At 44.6% G+C, this 22990-nt stretch overlaps 2 protein-coding genes across 2 annotated transcripts; one reads left to right on the forward strand and one right to left on the reverse strand.

Moving 5' to 3' along the window:
• Nucleotides 1-581: 581 nt before the first annotated feature.
• On the forward strand, nt 582-2830 carry LOC109760817 (putative disease resistance RPP13-like protein 1). Its single transcript, XM_073509419.1, has 2 exons — nt 582-2457; nt 2670-2830. The coding sequence occupies exons 1-2, from the start codon at nt 582-584 to the stop codon at nt 2828-2830; spliced, it is 2037 nt and encodes a 678-aa protein (XP_073365520.1).
• An 11595-nt stretch (nt 2831-14425) lies between these two features.
• LOC109760845 (wax ester synthase/diacylglycerol acyltransferase 11-like) lies at nt 14426-20219 on the reverse strand. Its single transcript, XM_020319651.4, has 7 exons — nt 19889-20219; nt 19201-19800; nt 16279-16345; nt 16105-16181; nt 15576-15791; nt 15334-15471; nt 14426-14699 (listed from the first exon to the last, which is right to left on the reverse strand). The coding sequence occupies exons 1-7, from the start codon at nt 20141-20143 to the stop codon at nt 14532-14534; spliced, it is 1521 nt and encodes a 506-aa protein (XP_020175240.1). The 5' UTR covers nt 20144-20219; the 3' UTR covers nt 14426-14531.
• Nucleotides 20220-22990: the final 2771 nt, after the last annotated feature.

Consider the following 22990-nt stretch of genomic DNA (forward strand, 5'->3'; position numbering starts at 1 on the left):
TCTGTTTTATGAAGGTGTGAGGAGTCAGAACAAGATAATTTGGTATTTACAACATGCAGTGTATATTTCAGGTCACGACATCCATATATTGAGTATAACATGCATTCCACGTACATGATTTCTAGTCAAAGCACAAAATGTTTGCAAATAATTGCAAAGACATGTTGAAACTAAATGATTTTATTTGCACCGCAAGTACCAGAGATCATTGATGATGTTTCTCTAACTTGAATTCTTCCTGATGTATCCACTGAGACTAAATGGATCTGGACAAAATAATTACTACAATAGCTGGCTTGTTGTATATTTTGACTGCAAAAATTACTTCCACAATCCTTATTCTGTCCACTGTTTGCTCACAGGACGAAGACATATTCCATCTCTGCGCTCCTGCAACCATGAGCTTGTCTGCTGCCGGGATCATCAGTGCCATCAATGATTGTGTCAGTTTGTTTCTGTCGGCCAAATCTGCCATTTCATCTCTGCGCTCCCGATGGAGTGGCTCACAAGAGCAAAGTCTCCAGGATCAAGTACTGCAATTACAGAGTGATCTACAACGTCTCTGTGACATTCTTCCTGCAATGTATCACCTCATTAATGGAGCAGAGTGGAGAAGCTATGAAGAGTGTGTGGCCAAGCTCCTTCCGTGTCTCAAGGATGCCGTGTCTGAGGCCGAGGACCTTATTGATGAGTTCAGATGGCACGAGATGAAGGTGCAAGTGGAGGGCAATGCAATCCAATCTCCTTTCATTGACTTCCTTGATAAGGTCATTCATGGCAACTTCAACAAGTTGAATGATGTCCAATTGAGGTTGAATTACCTTTCGAGTGAGATGAAGGGTATGGGGCTTCGTGAAGTTACACATCACTTTGCCAAATCAGTCAGGCCAGTGACCACCTCTTTCGTGTCAAAGGAAACAAAGATATTTGGTCGTGAGAAGGAGGTGAAACAGGTATTGGGATTTCTTAAGGTACCTACACATCCCAAACGCAAGAGAGCAACTAGTTCAATCAACGCATCAACAAGCACATCATCAAGCAATCATGTTAATGGTGAACCAAAAATATTGAGTCTTCCTGTTTTGGTGGTAGCTGGAATTGGTGGTGTTGGAAAGACCACTTTGGCCCAACATATCTGCAACCATCAACGAGTGAAGTCGCACTTCGAGCTAATAATTTGGATTTGTGTCTCAGATGACTTCGATGAGGAGAGATTAACTAAAGAAGCCATAGAATCATGTACCGGAAAGGAGGCAAAGATTGATAATTTGGATTCTCTTCAGCGTGCTATTTCTAACCATGTGAAAAATAAAAGATTATTGATTGTCCTTGATGATGTGTGGGATGATGCCTTGAAGGATAATGGGCGGTGTTGGGAGATGTTTTGTGCACCTTTTGCAAGTGCCCAAGAAGGAAGTGCGATCTTAGTCACCACTAGATGTCCAAATATTACCAAGGCGGTGCACACAATGGAGCCTGTTATAGTTGAAGGTCTAAAGGATGATGTGTTTTGGAATTTCTTCAAGTTATGTGCATTTGGATCTGAGGGTTCTAGCAATGATCCTGAGTTAGAGTGTATTGGAAGAAGAATACTTCCTAAATTGAAGGGTTCTCCTTTGGCAGCCAGAACTCTAGGGCGCATGTTAAGGATGGACCATCAAGCATCGCATTGGAGTTCTATACTTGGGAGTGAACTGTGGGAGTTGAAACAAAAGGAAACCGAGATTTTGCCTGCCCTTCGGTTGAGCTACATGTATTTACCATTCTATTTGAAACAATGCTTTGCATTCTGTGCCGTGTATCCCAAAGATTACAAATTTGAGAAGGCATGCTTAGCTGAAATTTGGGTAGCAGAAGGCTTTGTGGAGCCTCAAGGTGGTGTTCCCGTTCAAGATATTTGCTATCAGTATTTTGAAGACCTTGTGGCACGGTCCTTCTTTCAAAAGGTTAATGGTCGATATGTAATCCATGACCTTCTGCATGACATGGCACAAAAAGTTTCAGAGCACGACTGCTTCATCTTACGAAAAAAGAGTGACTTTGATAAAGTTCCCCAGAATGTTCGCCATCTATATGTACTCCCTAGCAGTGAATTTGATGATTCCAACTTGTTGAGACTATGCAAGTACATGAAGCTGCGCACCCTAATTTGCAAGATTAATTTGGGGAAAAGAACATGCTTTGTAATGGACCAATGGTGTAGTAAACTTACACGTATGCGTGTGGTGTCTTGTGCCTTCACAAATGAATTACCTGATAGTATTGGAGGCTCCCCTAATCTTTCCATTTCTACGGGCACTAGCTGCATTAGAGCATTCCCGTCCCTTACTATCCTACAAGTTCAGTCCTGTGATAAATTGTCAACCCTTGATGGCATCCTAACACAAGAATACATACCTGCTATTGAGAAAATTGGCGTCGACTTTGTCCTGAGTTACTGTCCCTGCCAGTTGAAAGGTTTGTGAGTTTTCCTTATCTGAAACATCTCGTGGTTTCTAATTGCCCAAGTCTCAACTGGCAAAGGGGGCTGGTGTTGCCATCATATCTCCAAAGTCTATGCTTATGGAACTGCGGGGATATCTCTCCATATGTTCCGAGCTGCCTACAAAACCTCACATCCCTCGTCTCTCTGAGCATTGGTGGGTGCCAGGGTATAACATCCATTCCAGGTGACATTTGGAGCAGTAATCTTGCATCACTTGAGGAACTGAGCATTTCGCAATGTCCAGAACTAGTTGCATTTGGTGGAGCAGAGGCAGTTGCAAACATAAAGAAGGTTCAGATATTCATATGTCCAAAGTTAAAGAAAGCGGATCAGATATTTAGATGACCGCCCAAGGTATCTGTGCTTACACTTATTTCCCGTCCAGCTTTTACTTATATTTTGTTTGAAATTCCCTATATACTGGAAATAACTGATGCATTAGGCAGTAGTAATCCAACTTAAAACATTATCTGTAAAGTACGATGCATTAGGCCTCTACATCATTGATGCACACAACCATCTTGTTTCTGCTTGTTACTTCCAATGCTTAGTCTGCAAGGAATCATGATCTGTTAATATCTCCGGAAAGAGAAGTCCGTATGGAATCATGATCTGTTAATATTTCCTGAAAGAAATGTTTGATGCTCACAAATTACATACATGTGACATTTTGAAAAACTTGCTAACCTTGCATGCCAAGTCGGCTAACACTTGTTTCTGTCCAGCCTTTTCTTCTCTCTTGTTCGAAATTCCGTATACACCAGAAATAACTCATGTATTATACAGTAGCAAACTGCCAATCCAAGTTAAATTGTTATCACTAAAGTACGCTGGCACATATATTGTAGAATTTGTTTCTTCTTGTTAGTTCCAATGTTTAGTTCATATAATATATAATGTTTGATATATTAATATTTCCATTCTTTGGAAAACTGTGTGCTGTTGTGTCGTGAAACTCTCCCTTTTTTCTTTTTGCCACAGAGGCTTTACTGACCTTGTTTTCTTCTTCAATTACAGGCGAGCAGGAAGCCATAGATGCATTATTTGAAAAGTGGAAGACCTGAGGTCTGAGGACAACGAGGCTTCATGCCTTCCGTCTCGCTGTTTCTACCTATCTCTCCGTAGGAGCCTCTCTCTTTTAGCAGTTTTATTATCCCAATCAATAATTCCATCTGCAATCCCATAACTATCAGTTCCCAGTTTGCACACTCGTAGTCTTGTTGTAACTTATGAAAACGATGGAAAGTCGACTCCGTCCAGCTCCTTCATCAGCTGCGCCGCCCCAGCTGGATGCCCGCTGCCTCCAGCTCAACGTTCTTCCTCCTCTGCTGTTGGCAACTCTGGAAACACCGTAACGCGGTGGTTTTGTGAGAGAACATCGTACCCTGCCTAGGGCGACGGCTTCGTGTTATATAGCATCGGGGCGCAACTCCCGTATAGCGTACAAAGATTGGGTACATCGTTAGGATCCTAACTTGAGGTCCAAGAGATAGACTAGACAGAGGTTACAATAGATAAGAGAGAATCACAACAACCCTAATCTATAGCTTCGGATGGGCTCCTGGCTCAGCCGAACTCCATACGTGACAGCCCAATCATGTCATGTAGATACGTTGCTTAACAGGTTTCTCAGAGGCTACCGCCGTTGCTCCCTCGGCTGCTAAAACAGTGCCGCGATGACGCTGTACTCTGGCGTGTACGTTTGCCCGCTGCTCTTAGGAAGGCTGTGGATGTGTGGCTTGACTGCTTTGTGGGCCAGCCACCGCTCTAGTGTAGCCGCCTGTGTAATCCCCTCCTCCCTCTCCCTCTTGTGTATGTCCCCCTGTACTCTGGTTCGTTGTTACCCCGAGCCGCTTGGCTCACTTACATGGTAATATATTCAGGTGGGGAAAACTCCTCCGCAGTGAAAATTCGAAAAAAAAAAACATCTCTTAGAAATGTTGTATCTGTATGCATTTTATGTGCTTTGGTGCATCTTAACTCTGGAATCCATTAAAGAGTAAATTAGGATTAGTTTAAACAAAGAGCCGCTTTGCTGAGCATTTTCTGGCACAAGAGTCGGCCAGTTTACTTAGTAAGTGTATGAACAATGAAAACTTTTGGCATGTTAAAGATCTGGAACGTGTTTCACCATGCATGGATGGGCACTGCGTCTGCGTCTTCATCTTGATTAGTCTGAACAATGAACTCTTTTGGCATTCGAGGTGTGGTCTGGAACTGGTTGATGCAACTCATTGGTTGATTCATCACTAGCTATTTTGGTGTATGATGCTGTAGCGTTTCCTTTCTGTTCCAGGATTTCTTCCCTTCAACTCTCAATAGAATGATGCTGTAGCGTTTTCCTAGCAACTTGAACTGATTGGTTGACACAGAAACAAAGAAGAACACAGAGTTGAGATGGCTATTGTACAACATGCCAACAACTATTGCATGAGATATTTTCTGAAACACAATGACCATCTAACAGACAGTTTAAAGGGCCAGAATATTATATCCAGCTCCAATATTGACTCTAAACAACTGAGAATACAAAAACAGAGCGTTGGAAATGATTTGCAGCAGAGCAGTCTAGTGCAGCAGAGCATCTGCTGCTTAGGGTTCAGAGTTATAGGCGCCCTGAATTTGTTTCTGATCGCAGAGTATGTTCTGGAGTCAATCAATTTGTCTAGTAGAAACTCTATACATTACCAGCCAAACTGACGTCCAAGTCAGGGTAGACACGGTCCGGGCCGATCTGACCAGAGCCGTCGTTTGGACCGGCCGTCGGCGGTCCGGACCGGACCGGACCGAGCAGCGTTGCGGTCCTGTTTTCAGGGACCGGACCGCAGCGACGAAAGCCCGAGCTGGACCGAGCGGCTCGTTTGGACCGGCCGGTGGTCACCCCAGAGCTCGCGCCGGAGCACGGCGACGTGGGGAGGGCGCTGGAGGCAGCGGGGCTCGTCGTGGAGGTGTCCGGCGACTTCTGTGACTCACGGTGGATGGCAGGGTGGCCAGGCAGAGCTCGGGCAGCAACAGCGATGAAGCATCTGGCAGGACGGCCGGTGCACGACGGCCGGTGTACAGCGGCGGTGTAGGGCCTGCCGCTTCAAGTTCTATCTTTCCAGGTGATAGATCCGAGCATGGCGCATCCAGTAGACATGCTTGCCAGTGTCAGGGAGGCCGGTGGCCGCGCGGATGAACGAGGGCGGCGCTGACCAGCGCACGACCGACGCGCCCGCCACGCGCCCGCCTCGCCCCTGCCACACCCTCGGCACGCCCCCGCCACGCCCCCGCCTCGTCCCGAGATGCCCCTGCGACGCCCCTGCCATGCCACAGCTCGTGTTCGTCGGTCCGCTCGGTCGGACCGAGCTTTAACCGGACCGGACCGAGGGATTTTCGGTCCCGTTTGCAGGGCCCGGACCGGCTGGATTTTATGCCGGACTAGGACCGAGCCTGGCCGGACCGAGCGGGCCACGAGCCGGTCCTAAAGACCACTCGTGGCGTCCACCCTGACGTCCAAGCAAAGAATTTACAGTGACAGGGAGATAAAGCACGCCACAACACAAACAGTGGCAGGGAGACGCAGCCGGCCCTGAGCTCAGGGTTCTCCCTTGTCGACACGCACAACGAAGTTTCATCCCGACAAACAGTGCGGCATCGCTAATGTCGTCTGTCTCCTTCCACTACTCGGCCCCGGCATCGAGGACCTGCACCTTGAATGTCAAACGACGCGTGGTCTTGTCATGTTCCTAGAGCACGATCATCAGCCGTCCGCTTGGCGCCACCACGAGGTACTTGCGGTGGTCCCGACTGGGCAGCCACAGCAGCCGTGGCGTGACCACCACGTTAGTGAACACGCCGGGAGCATCAGCTTCCTGCTCACAAGCCTCCACCTCGCCGGAGTAGGTGATCGAGTAGAACCTTCCCAATGATGGATGGCGTCCTTAATGCCGTCCCGCGAGGGCCCCCTCTGGCAGGCTTGGTCCCGACCTTGGCGATGCCGTGACCTTCGTGCGAGGGCGGCAGCCTCCACACGCGGCCCTGCTGTTGGGGTACGGCGGGGGGCCCTGATGAATGACTTCTCCTTGAACGAGTTGTCCAGCCCTCTGCTCGCCGGTGACCGGGTTGACGAGGCGCAGCCGGGCGAAGGCATCGGCGGTGACCAGCCACCCGCGGGAGGACGAGGAGCCCAGGACGAGGTGGTTGGGCCCTGGGGCGTGCACAACGGCTGAGCGGCGGTCGGCGAGCGAGAAGAGTGTGGCGGTCTCCCGGGTATCGCCGTGTAGGACGAGCCACGGCGCCTCGGGCTTGCGGAAGGCGGCGGCAAAGGCGAGGCGGTCGAGGAAGCTCAGGCGGGCTTCGATGTTGCCTAGCATCTCCGATGGGAGCCCGGCGACGTCGCGGCATTGGATTGGCGATGGATCGAACAGTCGGGGATTGGAGAGAAGACCAACGGTTCCTGAATTGACTAGCGTTCCTCGATAACCTAATTAGTTGAATTTTACATGGACTAAGACGATGTTTTGGACAATAAAAACTCACAAACCTTTCAACTGACAAGGACTCTTACTCGAGACAACAATTAACATGAATTTTCTCAGTAGCAAGTAGATATTCTTGTTGCATACAGTACGTCATTCTTTCCTTTCTCACAAGGCCATTAGGGCAAAGCATTCCTCCCCTCAATCTACATCAGTGAGCCGTGGATTCGCCTCCCCTTTTCCCGCCTCTTCCTCGACCGGTGGTGGGGAGGGGAATTTTGGTGCCTCGGCTCCGGCTTAGTAGATAGGTTAGTGTTTTAGTCCTTGTAGGGGCGGTGCTCAGATGAATGACGGTGCTTCTTCTTCGAGTCAGTCTTCCCGGCTTTAATCCTTCCCAAGTTTTTCCATCGGGGCGGATTAGACGGAGCTCCGGCACAGAGAAGATGGGGTGTTCCACGTGTTTCAATAACTGACTAGCCTTCCTCGATGCCCTAGTAAGTTGGTTGTCAAATGGTACCCCTCCGCGACTTGTCCTAAATAAATGGCTGCGAATTTACATGGACTATAACGAATTAAGAGTAGACGATGTTTCAACAAGTTAACAAGTTGGATTGATTAACCCGTCGTGACTTCCAACATTATCGCCTCTACTTTTGTTCGGGCTGATAAGGGGGTGCTTGTCTTCCTGCCAGGTCTTGGTTTCAGTGTGGGGTGTTAGGGTTTTGTGGAGATTGGTTTGCAGCAAGATTGGGATTGGCAAATGGCGGGATCAGGATCTCAGTCACCTAGGGAGGGCGTAGCGTTGCGCAACCGCACGACGGCGAGCAGGAACAACGACGATGAGATGACAGAACGTTTGAAACTCCCAGGATGATGAAGAACATGACCTCAACTTTGAGAATTCCCAGATGGACACCTCGAAAACGGTGAATGGGAGCTGGAGCTTGACTACCCTATAGGTGAATGGGAGATTCATCTGGCAAATGCCTTAAGGACTACCTGTCTATGAAGAAATGAAAACATCTTGCTTCCAAGCTGGACGCCGCCTCAGCAGACTCAATCGGAGGAGGCCCCTCAGTAGCTCCTACAGTCCAACTCTGCTATCTCCGCTGCCTCAGCTGTCTCCGGTGCGTCCGCTGTCTCCGCCGCGTCAGCGGACTCCGACGGAGGAGGCCCCTCAGCAGAATCCTCCGCCGCCTCAGCTGTCTCCGCCTCCTCTGTCGCGTCAGCATACTCTGCCTCCTCCGCCTCCTCCACCGCGTCAGCGGACTCCGCCTCCTCAGCAACGGCGGAAGAGAGCCGTCGTCGCTCCGGCGGCTAGTAGTACAACAGGGAAAAAATTCAGAGCTGGTCCAAGCCTCAAGGCTCCTCCGAAGTTACCATATGAGATGACTGACGAGGAAAATAAGGACATCGTGGCTGCCAATGCGAAACGCCGGCTTGCACTGAAACGTCCACCTCCGAAGGTGAAAATAGATCCGGTAAAAGTGAAGTGCTCTCTAGATGCCCTTAGGCGACCACCACCGCCTCCGCCGCTATCTTGCTATGACCGCTATATTGAAAAGACATTTGATGAAGCGCGGCGGTCGGGAAGTACTAGCAATGCTGCAAGACGAAGTGGGAAAAAAATTCCCAGCTCGGCGAACAGGAAAAGCAATCGTGCCCCCCGCTCAAGGTGTTTAGCGATATCGCTAATGTTCCGGCGGGGGTAGCAGCCGATACCACTCTTGGTGATTACTTAGACGATAATGTACAATTCAAAATTGCTGAGGTAGTAACCTTCAAATACGAGCACGGGAAGCCTCTCGTCAAACCCGAGTAGCTCCCACATCTATCAACGATGATGCAAAGATTGCATGACTAGTACTCTAAAACCTGCAAGGATGGGGCCGATAATATCTTGCTGGGAATTAAAGATGAGCACGACTTCATTGGAGTTGACGTGTTGTACGTTGAATTTGAAGAGTTATTTTAGTTATACAATCAAGACGCCTCAACAAAACTTTCATCACTTGCTATTGCCTGTAAGTATTATTTCTGTAATTAAGTCTCTAGCTCAGGTCGTTCAATGCATGTATAATTAATTATCCTCATTATATGATGAAGATTGAAGATCACCGAATGCAATAGAGGACAAATATATTACATTGGGTTCATTAACCCATATAATGTAAATGAATATATGGTACAAGAACACCGAGAAAACTGAGAAAAACTTGCTAAAGGCATTACTTCGACATCAAAACAAAAGGGAAATACTCTTTCCTTGGAACTTCAAGTGAGTGCAAATTAGTGTCTTGTGCATATTCTGTTTCACTTACTCGAGGTTAAGTGTAACTGATGAGTTGTGCGTGCGCAGCTTCCACTTTATTCTGCTAGCCATTCAGCTTGAGGCGGGAAAAGTAATTGTCTTGGACTCGAGACGTAAAGAGCATAAGGAATGGGTGGACATGAGTGAAATGCTCCAGAAGTAAGTTCAATCATTATCACACCATATCGGCAACTTATGTTCATTTCCTGATATCAAGTAATCATTTTCTTTGCCGGGCAGGGGTTGGAAAGAGTTCACCAGCTTGGTACCGGGTCTAGAGAAAAAGGAGCTGCGATTTACGCACCCCAAAGTAAGTAGTACTAGCTAGTTCCGCGCATCTCTCATTGATTCTAGTTTCAATCCCATTATCATGCGTGATTATCATTTTGATTGAACTCTATTCTCGTAAAGTGCTTGTGGTAAGCACCCGGGAATAATTTATGTGAATACTACGTTTGCGAGTTCATTCGCCACTCGACCTCTGAGCGGGGCAGATCTTCAAGACAATTTGAAGTACGTAAGCAATATTCACAATTTTATTTTATTACCATCAATTGTGTTGAGTTTCATTCATATATATATATATTGACCCCCTTCTTTTAATTAGATCTAGGAGAAGCGGAACGAACTCCTACCAAATGATCATGTAAAAGCAATTCAAGAGGAATTGGCGGGATTCTTTGTTGAGCACGTCATACCCGAAGACGGAGAATACCATTGGGAATTGCAATGCGATTTTGGTAGATGATGTTAGGGATCTTAAGAGATGTTGTTTTGTATATATGCATGGTCGTGTACTATATGTAGTAGCGTCGGATAGATATATGAAAACTTGTTGTTCGACCAAGCACGGAGAAAGAGAGGTCACTTCTCTCTATATATATGTTCATGACGATGTTGTGTAATATAATGCTTCCTATATTTACTATATGTAGTAGCTGGCGTAGAGTTGAATGAAAAACATAAAATAAAAATGAAATGCTAAACGTAAAAGAATTGAAGGGTAAACACAAAAAAAGGGAGAAACACAATATGAAAATCCCCTCCTTAAAAAAAACAAATACCCCAGCGCCTAGCTGCCGACTTGTGGCTTCCTTTTAGTCCCGGTCGGTGTAACAAACCGGGACTAAAGGTCCTCTTGCCTGGGCGCCCCACAGCGGCCACGTGGAGCCAGTTTAGTCCCAGTTCGTAACACAACCGGGACTAAAATTGGTGGGCATTAGTCCCGATCGTTAAGTCCCGGTTGAAAAACCGGGACTAAAGGCCCTCCGGAACCCGGTCTGATGGCCCGTTTTCTACTAGTCTCATTATTGAAGCATGGATGCAGTCCAACGTTGTAGCTCGGACACAAGAGGACACCGCCGCACGGGAAACACTTCAAACCCGAGGTTTGGGGTAAAAATAATAAGGCATTGGTAAATGCCGAGAACTTAAAGGGGCTTCTCGGATACCCGACGTGTAAACTCTTTGGATTCACCTCGGCGATCCTCAAGATCGAAGATAGGAAGATTTGTTGAACCAGTTTTCAAGACTGGCGACCGAAGATGAAAAACAGTTCAGAAGAATCGAGGAGCATCCCCAACTTGAAGACCGGTTCACGGAGCTAATGACAGTCTCATGGGCTAGGGGATACTCATCACGTTGTCTCCCGACCAGGTGGATCGGGCCGAGGACCCCCATGACGGTTCACTCATGGGCCACTTCGGGCAGCTCATGACGCATACAAGGAAGATTCCACAAGACTTGACGCACAAGACGAGGACTCCTCTAAATACTAGGCCTCTGGTGTGTTATATAAACCGAGGCTAGGCTAGTCAATAGATGATCTCATATTCATTAGAACAATCTCGTGGTAGATACATGTACTCTGCACCATCCCCATATGAATACAATCAAGAGCAGGACGTAGGGTTTTAACTCCATCAAGAGGGCCCGAACCAGCGTAAAATCCGGTGTCCATGTTACCATCACTCCAAGACGCCTAGCTTAGGACCCCTACTACGAGATATGCCGGAAATAGAACCAACAGCGGGCTCTACTTACGCCTGCCACATATTCTACTAAAAGCACTGGCAGGGGAAGAGAATAGTTGTGGCGGGCAATACTTACAGCCCTCCACAACAATAAGCCTAACAGTGGCGGGCACCCGTCCGCCGCTGATGCCATAATAGCAGCGGCAGGAGGTCAGTGGCGGGCGGCCCTAGGCGCCTCGACCGCCACTACTGGCCTTTTTGCACCCACCACTGCTAAGCATTCCTGCAGTAGTGTGAGGCAAAGGATATTAACATCATTAAATAACAAACAAACACATAGACACACGCCAACGTGCGCGCACATGCACACACGGGTTGAGATCCTCTACAGTACTGTAAAGTGTTGTAGTGCGGATGATACATGGGGCCTGATCCACACCACGGTGACCGTACTGCACGCTGCGCTACAGCAGATGATCCTAACCCAACACACACACATCACTCGTTCAGTCATGGAAAATGGTTAATGTATCCTAGTCCTAGGGATGTCTCGCACCATTTCCATTTCATGCGTCTAGTTTTAAATAGTTAATAATAGGTAAATTTACAAGAAAGGATAAACCACACACATATTAGAACATGATAAACAATGTTGAAACTAGACAAAATCCTCGTTATTTACAAACCTTTCGGTTGATATAAAAACTATATAACGCTCCATTTTTACCATGTTTAACCAAGTTTTTCAAGTTTCAAGCTGTGAAATTTGAAATTCTTAAAATATATTCAATGTTTTTCTTGTTTTTATCTTTGGTCATGAGGAAGCCAAATGTTTATTGGGATAAAAAATGCGATTCATATTCAAAAAGCTACGGAGTTATCTATCTTCCTCATAGAATAATGCATGTGTTTGTGGAAGTGGAGAGTAGATGGACAGTGCACTCTTCAACCTCCACAATGATGCACAAATTGGCAACATGTCTGACAACATAACATATTATCCCCACTTAGAGCATCTCCAGCTGTGCCCCCAACAGCCACCCCCCCCCCCCCCCAAGGTGTTTTTCTGGCGCCGGCGGCCGAAAATCGGCCCAGTCACGCCCCCAGGAGCCCTTTTTCGCCGGTTTGGGCCGAAACTGGCGCCGGCGGAGCCAGGCCGAACCCGGCGCGCCGAGGGGCGCCGGGGACGCGTTTTCGTCGTGAACGGGGATGGGACCGCCGAGTTAGCGAGACACCGCTTCGTCGTCCTCATCGCCTCGGTTCCCGCGGGAATCAATGCCAAGACTGACGCGCTGCCGCGCCGGTCAGCCTCCATTGATGCCTCACGTGCGGTGTAGTGAAGGCGCCACCTCCGCGCGTCCCGCCTGCTCCCGCCACGCGTCGCCCGGCATGCAGGCTCTCGCCTTACCGCTGCGGCTATAAAAGCCGATCTCCCCGCTGGACAGCTGCCACACATCGCCTCACATTGTCACAGAAAAGCAACACACTCCCCCCTTCCCGCCGACGAGCAATGGCTGAGAGGTACCCATGCGACGACGCGGCGGCAAACGGCTTCGGCCACCGCCATCTCCAAGAGCCGGAGGCGCGCCTCCTCTACGAGGCCGACTATCCGGTGCCCCTGGACATGCGTGTGCCGGAGTCGTGGAAGTTGAGCGCCGGCGGCGTCCCGGTGCCACCGGTGCCCGAAGGCGCTGCACGGCGGGCCGAGATCGCCCGCGTCCGCTCGTCGCTGACAGAGACGCAGCAGAACGAGCCGAGGTACGCCGCCGACAGCCACACGCTATGGACGATGTACTTCGAGCGCCGCCGCGAAGACCAGATCACCTCCGCCAACGGCATCATCCCCAGCGGGCATCTCAACTCCGACGGGTGGCGCGAGTGGTGGGGCGTGCCCGGCCACACCCTCGAGGCCGTCCTCGACCACATCGAGGCCGGCAACACGCCGCGCCTCGAGTACTCGCCGCGGCCGCCGTTCTCTCGCCGCCATGGCAGCTCTTGGACGCCGTGGCGAATGGAGCCGGGGGCATCCTCGTCGTCGGGCTCCGGCTGGCTCTCATCCCGCTCGCCGGCGCTCCGCCCTGTCAAATTGGAGCCGGAAGAGACGCCGCTTCGATACCGCACCCGCAGCGGCACCCTCGTCATCAACAAGGGTGCTCTGCTCCTTCATAGATATAATTTACGCCAGCCATGGACTCATGTATGATTGTTTGCTATCACATCCAGAGCCAGAGGGGGAGGGGCGTATGATCTCAATTTGAGCTATGTTTGCATTTATCTCTATCTTATTAATACCAGACAGGTGATCCGTACGGGACATGATGGAGACGACTAGGGGAGGATACATATATGTTGATTATAAACTCTATAGAACCTTTGTAAATGCTGGCTATCTAAGTGTTATCATATACGAATATATTATGAGGCAAGATGAGATTTTGCAAAATGAATGATAATGTGAACGCTTGTGTATTTTTTATGTCAGTGTTATCTAGGAACTTCATTTGCAGGGATGGGTACCTACTGAAAATAAGCTGACAACTCTCACAAATGAATGGAGGACGTTCTGGGCCAAAAACTGATTCAATAGAAGAAGCATGTCATGCGTATATGTATGGGACTCCTTCAAGACATATATCATTGAAAGTGGTTATTAAAGGGGAATATCTTGCCACAGGGAATGACTCGAGAAGTTTTGAAAGTTCCTCCGATGAACTAAGTATTAGCGGTGCACGCTTACGGGAAGAATGAGTAACCGCCTAAAAGCACATTTTTGTAGTAGTGTGCACATCAGTTCCTTCTGATCTTCGTTGGGTCCAACACTATTACTGACAAAAATATCAGCAGGCATTCTCCCGGCATTACGTAACACTATATTGCACATGAATAAAGATAGTCATCGAAATATGTGGTACACTGTGTGACTTAGCCAAATGACTCGCATTGTATTGATAACTCAAACCCATTAATAATTTTAGATTATTCTTAGAAAACTTTGAGAACATCCACATACGTAATATGTATATACCTTTCCACAAGATCCAAATCCAAAATTAATTCACACAGCAAGTAAAAAAGATAAATCCTACCTTAAAAAGTGAGAACAATTCAACTACTATTCACATAAGGAATTCTTTCCATGTGCAGTTTAAATGTTTTTGGACATGAATTCTTATGGTAAGGTAGATCGTGCAAGTTGTATCGATGTTGCAAAATTTTCTTCAAATTTTTTCATCATTATTATAGATTATTTAAGCATTGTGTACAACATACACTCATATAACTGGGTGCACATAATAATGCGCTTATGCATTCATGTCATGGCTTCCATGTTTTTCAGCTGCATCCTTAATACTTCTGAGAGATTCAACAAAGTCGTCCAAAAGCTCGTGACAATCTGGAAACTGTGTTTCGTCCACAGCTAGAACCACCCTGACGGTGTTGACGTAACTATTGAAGTTAACGTTTATGGCCTATACAAAAAGACGACAAATGTAATAAAAAGTTAAGTTTTTCATTGTTATAAGTACAAACTTTGGTGGAAAGACATACACTTACACATGCTAGTATAATTAACTTTAGGCCAACTAATTTAATTACCTTTTTAGCAAACTTGTCCGTAGTACCATGTACAACACATATAAATGGTTGTTCCCCACTACATTTGTGTATCTTAACATGTACACATGACACATCACCATTGGTTATCTAATTAAAGACCCACCTAAACATGCAAGTGATTTTTTCATAATTAGTTGATTTCAATATGCATGATTCCCATCTCACCTCACATGCCACCTCATATAAGGCCAATCAGAACAAGCATGGAAAATATTTTTCTCTATATTCTGCTACTTATATCCGTAGATATTTGTAAAATATAAAATAATCAAATACAATATTATTTTTTAGTTTTAGTTTGCATATTTTTAATTCAAATATTAATATTTCATAAACCAAATTTTATTGAAATATATTGCAACTGATAATCGCAGCATTGCGTGGGTTATCATCTAGTTTCTGATAGTTTAGGCTGCATATATAAAATTATAGTTTGCATTTATTTAATTTGTTGTATATATTTAGTTCCGGTGTTGTCTAACTTACTTGTTGTAGTCCGTACTGGCTAGGGGCAATGAAGACAACAGGATGTCCACAGAACTCCACCTGTTCAACTGGACCTATCATGTTTGACAATAACGTAGTTGTATTGGAGAACATACGATCGACAATATAAGCACCTGCCTGTTTCACAAGTTGCAACACATAAAATATATTATACTCAAAATAATATAATCAACTCTTTTATTTTATACTCAAAATAATATAATCAACTCTTCCATATGTACCTTTCGACCAAATATTTTATGGATGACTTCTGCGGCAACATGTGTGAATTCCACTTCTAGTGAGCTCTTCTTCCGATCCACGGTATTCTTAGCCTTGCGAATGAAACTGAGTGGATCATGGTGCATGGCTATATGAACTGGAAGGATGATGAAACCAAGTTGATTTGCCCATTTCACATCACTTCCCTTTGCAGACTGTATCATACTAACACATTCCTGGGCATAGTAGTATGAATGGTATTCAAAACACAAGCTAACTTGTGAATTATCTATAGGGCCTAATATGTATTTTGAGGTTTACCTTAACCACTTGTTATGACAACAATATATGTTGTGTATGCTACAAAGACTATTCCACGGAATTTTTAGTTGAAAGCGAGTATTTTATTTGTATAATAGTTGAAAGCGGTATTCCACGGAATTTTTAGTTGAAAGCCAGTACTTTATCTATGGTAAAATTAAATCTCAAGGTACGTATACCAATATATATGTATGGAGGCAGTAGTTGTCTCTCTTTTCTAGTACTTACGTGTAGGGCTGTAGTTGCCCTTAAATTAACCACAAGTACCGATCGTAGACGTATCTCCTTGCCAGTTTTATTGTCACCTAAAATGGATAAGGATTAAAAAGGAATGAGTCAAACTTAAGTGTGGCATTAGTTAGGAATAGACTAGTATCAAGCGTTTGGTAATAATCTCATCACCCGACTTCCGGTAGTAGTATCGTGATAGGGCAGCATCCGTACATCCAACTAACACATCATTAACTGTCTGTGCAAGCAAACAAGCATAAAAATCATTCCCAGAGTTACACTTCATGGAAGAGGGCAACTGTCAATCGAGAAGGGAAAACAAAATCTGTGGAAGCCTCAAAAATGAATTAGTATCTTATAGTAGTGAAAAACATAAAAGCAACAACAATTTTGAGGCAATACGGAACAATATATTGGAGGCCATGTGACATAAGAGAAACAAATACGTTGATCAAAATATTCCAGTCTGGGAACTTCTAAACCTAAATAACTCATCTTACTACAAAAGAACTTACGTGTGTAGCTATTGTGATTTCGTGACGTTGGGTTGAATTAATTCTATATAACTAATAATGGATCCCCAGTATATATATTTCTCTCACCATGAACTCAAAATCTCATCAGGCATGAGAAAAGACCCATCGTAGCATGACCCACTATCTCTAATACTCTCAAGATGTAACTATGCTAACTAAACTTGCCACCGTGCATTAGGAAAGACTCACCTTAACATCCACCATGCATGGTACTTATATTAAATCAGTATTCCGCAACTACAAAATAACCATATACAATAAACTATATGTATTCTACGTTAAAATATCACATTGTAAAACTAAATACTAATGTTTCATACAACCAAATCCAATTGAAATAATTGCAACCAATTCCCTAAGCAGTGAGAGCTACAGTACATGCTCTATTGCTAGAACCATATAATATATTTTGTGATTTTCATGCAGGTCACGAATAAATATGTTTTTTCTGCAAAAAATGATTATATTGTTTTATAGGAAGTTAACATGGTAAGGTTTTGTTCCAAATATATATCAAAGATTCGTTTCATAATTTTTCAAAACTGCAAAGGTGTATCCTTTTTTCTAAGTTTTAGAATATGTATTCGTATGTGCCTGTGTCGTGAATAACATTTTCACATTATAATGAACAACCAAGCTCTCCAGCGACTTGTCTTTATGTGCTTGCTACTATACCTACAACTATTAACTCTGTAGATTCTGGCATATGGGAAGTGGCGAGTACCACCAATTTTTTAATAAGAAATGACATGGTCATCGATCTATTTCTCTCCGTCTTTCACCATATATCTATCTATTATATTATTAAAACAGAAGTCAAACAAGCCATCACGGTTGTCCACACAGATTAAATTATTTCTAACCGTTAATTTTTTCATGTAAACGGCTGAGATTGAAAAACTATAATGTTACATACAAATATTGCATACAGATAGATATTGTGTTGCACCATGAAAGTCTGTCATGTATATATTATATATCTGTGATGTAAAGTTGAATCACGATCCTGTGCATAAAAAGGCACGTACAAGCTTTACTTACCATGCCACGAACGTGTATGTGCTCTCACGTAATAAGTTCCGGTTACTATAATCTAAACAGAGACACAAGAGAAGCCAGCCATATCATAGCAACACGGTTGACGGAAAGTCAAGAGTCCATATGCGGTTAGGCGTGCGTACGTCGGCAAAACTTAAGAGTCCATCTGAATTTGGAGACGACTCATACTTAGAGAAAAAAAACATCAACCTGACACACGTGCTAATTGATGTGATAGACAACTAACGTGTTTGATTTTTTTTTTGCAGGGACTAACGTGTATGCAAACATAAGAAGTGATCCGACAGTATGGCTGCTTAGTTAAACACAAGAAATACATCGCTCTACAATATATAATTAACTAAAAAATCAGAACTAAGAAAACAATTTTCGAATTCAGTGAAGCTTTAGAATATATTTTTCTTAAAAGGTAGTCTAATTTGTATGTGATTATATGTAGGACAACCTGTACATTCCCGGAAATGAAAAGAAGCAAAACAATTTAGTTTTGTTGGATGCCATGCAGCACATACTAACTAATAAGAAAGATGGCTACAAAGTAAAAAATGAAAAATTCGAAAAAAGGTGTTTTCATAAGCACCTAATGAATTCCACAAAGATTTATATGTATACTAAATATGGAACAACATAAAATGAACCTTTAAGCATGCCCATGATTATCAACATGAATGGGTTCAGTGATACAGGAAAATAAGTCTATACTAGTTCATGAGTTTCGGTATATTTTGAAGAATAAAAATCTATGTGTGCATGCGAAATGGGTTTAATGCATGCAAGACATCGGGTTAAAGGAATTGAAATATGATTTCTGTGTGAAACATGTATCATACTTGAAAGCACCATAATGTTCTGACTATAAAAATGGCAATGTATAAATCATTGCAGAACAACATATACAATGAGAGATAATTCATACGAAAATGGAGGAAAGTGCAGGCGAGAGAGATAGTACTTTACAAAATATTAGTATAGAGAAACCATCTCAAGTCTTTAACATACATTTTATTAATGCAGAAGGGATAAAGCGAGTGAGAGAAATAAATATTGTGTTGCTAACCTTATATAACTGATACCAATTATATCGACGGTTAGCGGACTTACACAATAAGAGCAAGAATAGCTATCTAGCTAGAAAGAAATTCGAGCTATGACATGGAGGGAAATACATCCACCGAGAATATGGTTACAAAATAAAGACATCTAGGTTCAAATATGAGTACGAACTACAAATGTTTGGATTTAATTTCGAGAGAATTTGTAATTGTCATGGAAAACATACATAAATTATTAGTAGAAAATTAGGCACTTGCAAACATGGATTTGAAATAAAAAACATCATGTCTTATTCAATCTAATAAAGAAAAAATATATTAATAGATCTAGTTCTTTACCAATAAACTATGGGACGGAATCTCACTGATATTGCACGTATGGAGATCGCAACAAGACTCACTTGCTCAGTAACAAATTGGGATTCCAAAATTTAAATTAATCTTACGCAGTTCATGGCATCCTTGACGAACTTGACGTCATCAAGGCTAAGACTTCGGTGCACGATGCGGTTGGGGCGACGGTTCCCATGGTCCGTACATGAGAATAGCGTCTGTGTATCTTTCAGAAATAGTATGGTCGAGATAAAGATTGCAGCGTCCCACATGGTGTGCCAAGCGAGCAGGACGAAGGACCAAAGCCACAAGGCGAAGGCCAGCGAGCCGGCAGACATTGGCGGTCGTGGACGCACGTATATAGCACTGGTGCGTGCCGGCAACGGTGGCAAAGCTGGCGGCTTCGAAGGATCCGCGGCGCTGCGTGTGCTCGACAATAGGAGCATGAGCAGGGAGGTGCCATCGCTGAGGGAGTGGTGCACGCGCATCACGGCTGTTGCGGTGGCCTCGGAGGTCGGGAAGTCGAGGATGTGGAACTCCCACATAGGTCGGGAATGATCCATGGGTTTAGTGGACAGAGACGCCACGTAGTCTTCCACAGCCTGGTCTGGGTTGACTAACACGGCCGCCGTGTCCAGCATGGGGAAGATGATGTGGTAGTCCAGGTCAACCGTTGTCCTCACCCACCGTAGAGTACCGTCCTTATCTGTCGCCTGCACGTAAGTTACACCAGTGAGCGAGATGAGATACGGTTCTCCTTGTTTCAAAACAACTTCCATATAGGTAACCTTGTACTAGTACCTGGATGCTTTGAAAGCGTGGGTAGCATGCGATCTTCGCACCGATGCCCGCGCGGGCGCTGGATTGCTTAATGGGCGCCCCGAGGCCTATGACGACAACGATGAAGTACTCCTCAACGAGCCTGGCGGAGGGGCTGACCGGTTCCCCAAGCGACTCACCGTCATCCGCCGTCCGCCCTTCCACAGCCGACGCTGCTCCATTGCTCCTCGTGCGAACCGACAGTGACCGCTTTCGCAGGGTACTTGAAGCGTCCATTTGCCTTCTTTACAGCCTTTCGCTGGACGCTGTAGTACAAAACAGTTGATTAGTGTGGGTGCTATATATCCATAGTCCAGGAGGCATGTGGTATATATAAGGACATCAATGGTTTGTCGTTTGTGTGCTTTCTAGCGCCCAGTCGATTACGAACACGTTTAAATATGCGATCCACAAAATGAGCAATATTTTCCCAGTACTGGTCAGGGAAAACTGGGCTATGAGAACTGTTCGCCCAATGCAGGGGGAAAACAACTCGACGAAGATACCAAACTTACCAAAGTAAAAACATTACTGATTTTTGCAAAAAATGAACTCGGCAAAGACCTGAGCGAGTGACCCCACAAGGACAAACCAACGTCGCCCGGAGACAGCTTAGAAATCAGACCATCTCCCATGAAGGATCTACGTTTCAAGAGGGGACACAGCGGGTTTGTTAACTGCCCCATCCATCACTTGCCGTGAAACTTTTTCTACACTCAAAAGATACAATTACATGACGCAATGAAGGTCCTGGCCATGTTTCGGGCATTTAGTGCATTTTCAGGATATTTAATGCCAGAAATTTAAGATATGTAGTACTGTGGCCCATGAGAGCATGGTTAATAATATAGGCAGCTGGTGGCTATAACATGTTGTCATGTCATTTACAGCCAATGTAATATCTAACACGTATAATAGTTGGCTATAAAAAAGTACTACTTTGTCAATATATGGCTCACCTTTCACTCTCACAAAATATCTTGGAGCTCGTGCCACCGTCGGGTGTAGACTGCTTTCCTTCTCTCTCCTCCAACTAAGCAATAATACAATATTTCAATCCTTACAAGCCCCTTACATAATCTTATTATACTTGCTCTGAAACCATGTAATGAAATGGGTGGAAACTCCTATGTGAGGTCTTTGGGACGTTCCTTGGCCATGTGCAGCGGAAGTATAGGAATGGACAGATAACGGGGAGGAAGCCTATGCCGTTGATAAAACGGGGATGCTGTCATTTAAGTTCAAAAAATTCACGCGAAGCCTAAAATTGACTGGACCAAGCATGGTGTCATCATATGGCGCGTGGATGGTGTGGTCAAAACTTTAGAGCACTTCGCAAAAGCTTTCTCAGAGACCGCATAGAAACTAGAACATCTCCCAGGAAGGTTCTACGTTTCAAGAGGGGGCACGTCTGGTTTGTGAAGCAAGTGTCGTGCCAAAACGAAATCAGCTTTGAAACTTTTTCCGCACTCAACGGAGGCCAATACATGACATATTCCAGGTTCTGGTCATTTTGGGGGTATGTTTGCTATATTCAGGATATTTACTGCATTTCAAGGGTTTTAATGCCAGAAATCTGCGGCCCCATGAAATCATCGACAAAAATGGGAGGCAAACTCCTACGTGTGGTCTTTGGCCCATGCATATACCATGTGCACCAAAACTATAGGGAGGACCCCGGACCAAAGGGGGCAAAGGCTAGGCTGCCGATAGGGATGCTGACATTTAAAGGCAAGGCCGCCGACATGAAAAATGATGTCGTTTAAATCAACCAAAATTCACATGAAGCTAGAAATTTATGGGACCTTCCATGGTGCCATGATATGGCGTCTGGAAGTGGACCATCTCCCCGGAAGGATGTAAGTTTCGAAGGGGGGTTCATGAAGACCGTGTCGGGACAGCTCCTCCCATGGCCTTGCCTCCCAAAGTAATGTGGCGTCTGCATGGTTACTTGGCCTGAGTCACTCACTCCCACCGTCCGGTGAAAAGTGTACATATAGAAATTTTAGGACAAATTATGGAGTGGGGTAAAAAAATGTACTACCTCCGTCTAGGTGAATAAGGCATTCGCGTAGTTATAGGTCATCGATTTGAGGAATTAAATATGTGTTATATGCCATGAAAAGTATATTAGTAGATTTCTACACGGATGTAGTTTCTACATATATATTTTTTGTCACATATAATACATATTTAGATGGTTAAATCATCGACCTAGAACTACGCGAATGACTTATTCACCGAGACGGAGGTAGTAGTATTGGAAAGTTGCAAGCCACCATCTCTCTCCTCTTTAATTATCTAATCCCCAATGAGTTAAGTGCATGTAAAAATTAAGGAGACCACGTGTAGAGTGTTATTGGTCTTGATAACCGTGTGATGACAGAGAAACATTTTTTTGTATTTTAAATTGCATTGAGAAGAGAGAAATACACTCTTTTGGGGACAAATTTTAAAGCCAAATGTACACTCTTCACCGGACGGAGTGAGTACCTACCAGAATACTAGATTCTATACTTGGGTAATGCTTATGTTTGAAAAAGCTGCCTGCGATGTCCTACATCAAATAAACAAAGGACTAAAGACTTGAACAATATGATTTCTGACTTCTCACCTCTAACTACCGTACTATTTAATGGAGTACCAATGTGTGGCTTCTTTATTTCCTAACTTTATTTGTTGACATATGGCTATCTTAATAGCAGCTCAGTAATTTTGTTGACTTCTTTAATGGGTTTGCTCAATAATTTTGTTGACCAATTTAATGGCGATAAGTATCCAGAAAAATAGCCGTCCAATTAATGTTATTTATTCGTGGGTGATTACTATATATAACTACCCATTTATTATGGTATTTGTTGTTAGGTGGTTAGTTTAATAACTGCACATTAACTAGGAAAGGTAACCAACAACGATTCAGTCTAACTAATACTCCCTCCGTTCCAAAATAGATGACTCAACTTTGTACTAACTTTGTACTAAAGTTAGTACAAAGTTGAGTCATCTATTTTGGAAAGAAGGGAGTAATAATCAAACAATACTTTCTTAATATGTTTTTTTATGTTGGTAGATGCTTAATTAACT

The sequence above is a fragment of the Aegilops tauschii genome, chromosome 2 (assembly GCF_002575655.3).
Source record: "Aegilops tauschii subsp. strangulata cultivar AL8/78 chromosome 2, Aet v6.0, whole genome shotgun sequence".
NCBI lineage: Eukaryota > Viridiplantae > Streptophyta > Magnoliopsida > Poales > Poaceae > Aegilops > Aegilops tauschii.

Coding starts and splice junctions, on each gene's coding strand:
- LOC109760817 (XM_073509419.1), top strand. CDS start 582: ATGTATCACCTCATTAATGGAGCAGAGTGGAGAAGCTATGAAGAGTGT. Junction 2,458..2,669: donor CTGTCCCTGCCAGTTGAAAG/GTTTGTGAGTTT, acceptor CATCCATTCCAG/GTGACATTTGGAGCAGTAAT.
- LOC109760845 (XM_020319651.4), bottom strand. CDS start 20,143: ATGGACGCTTCAAGTACCCTGCGAAAGCGGTCACTGTCGGTTCGCACG. Junction 16,346..19,200: donor TCAAGGATGCCATGAACTGC/GTAAGATTAATT, acceptor TTGCTTGCACAG/ACAGTTAATGATGTGTTAGT. Junction 15,792..16,104: donor GGGCAACTACAGCCCTACAC/GTAAGTACTAGA, acceptor TACTATGCCCAG/GAATGTGTTAGTATGATACA.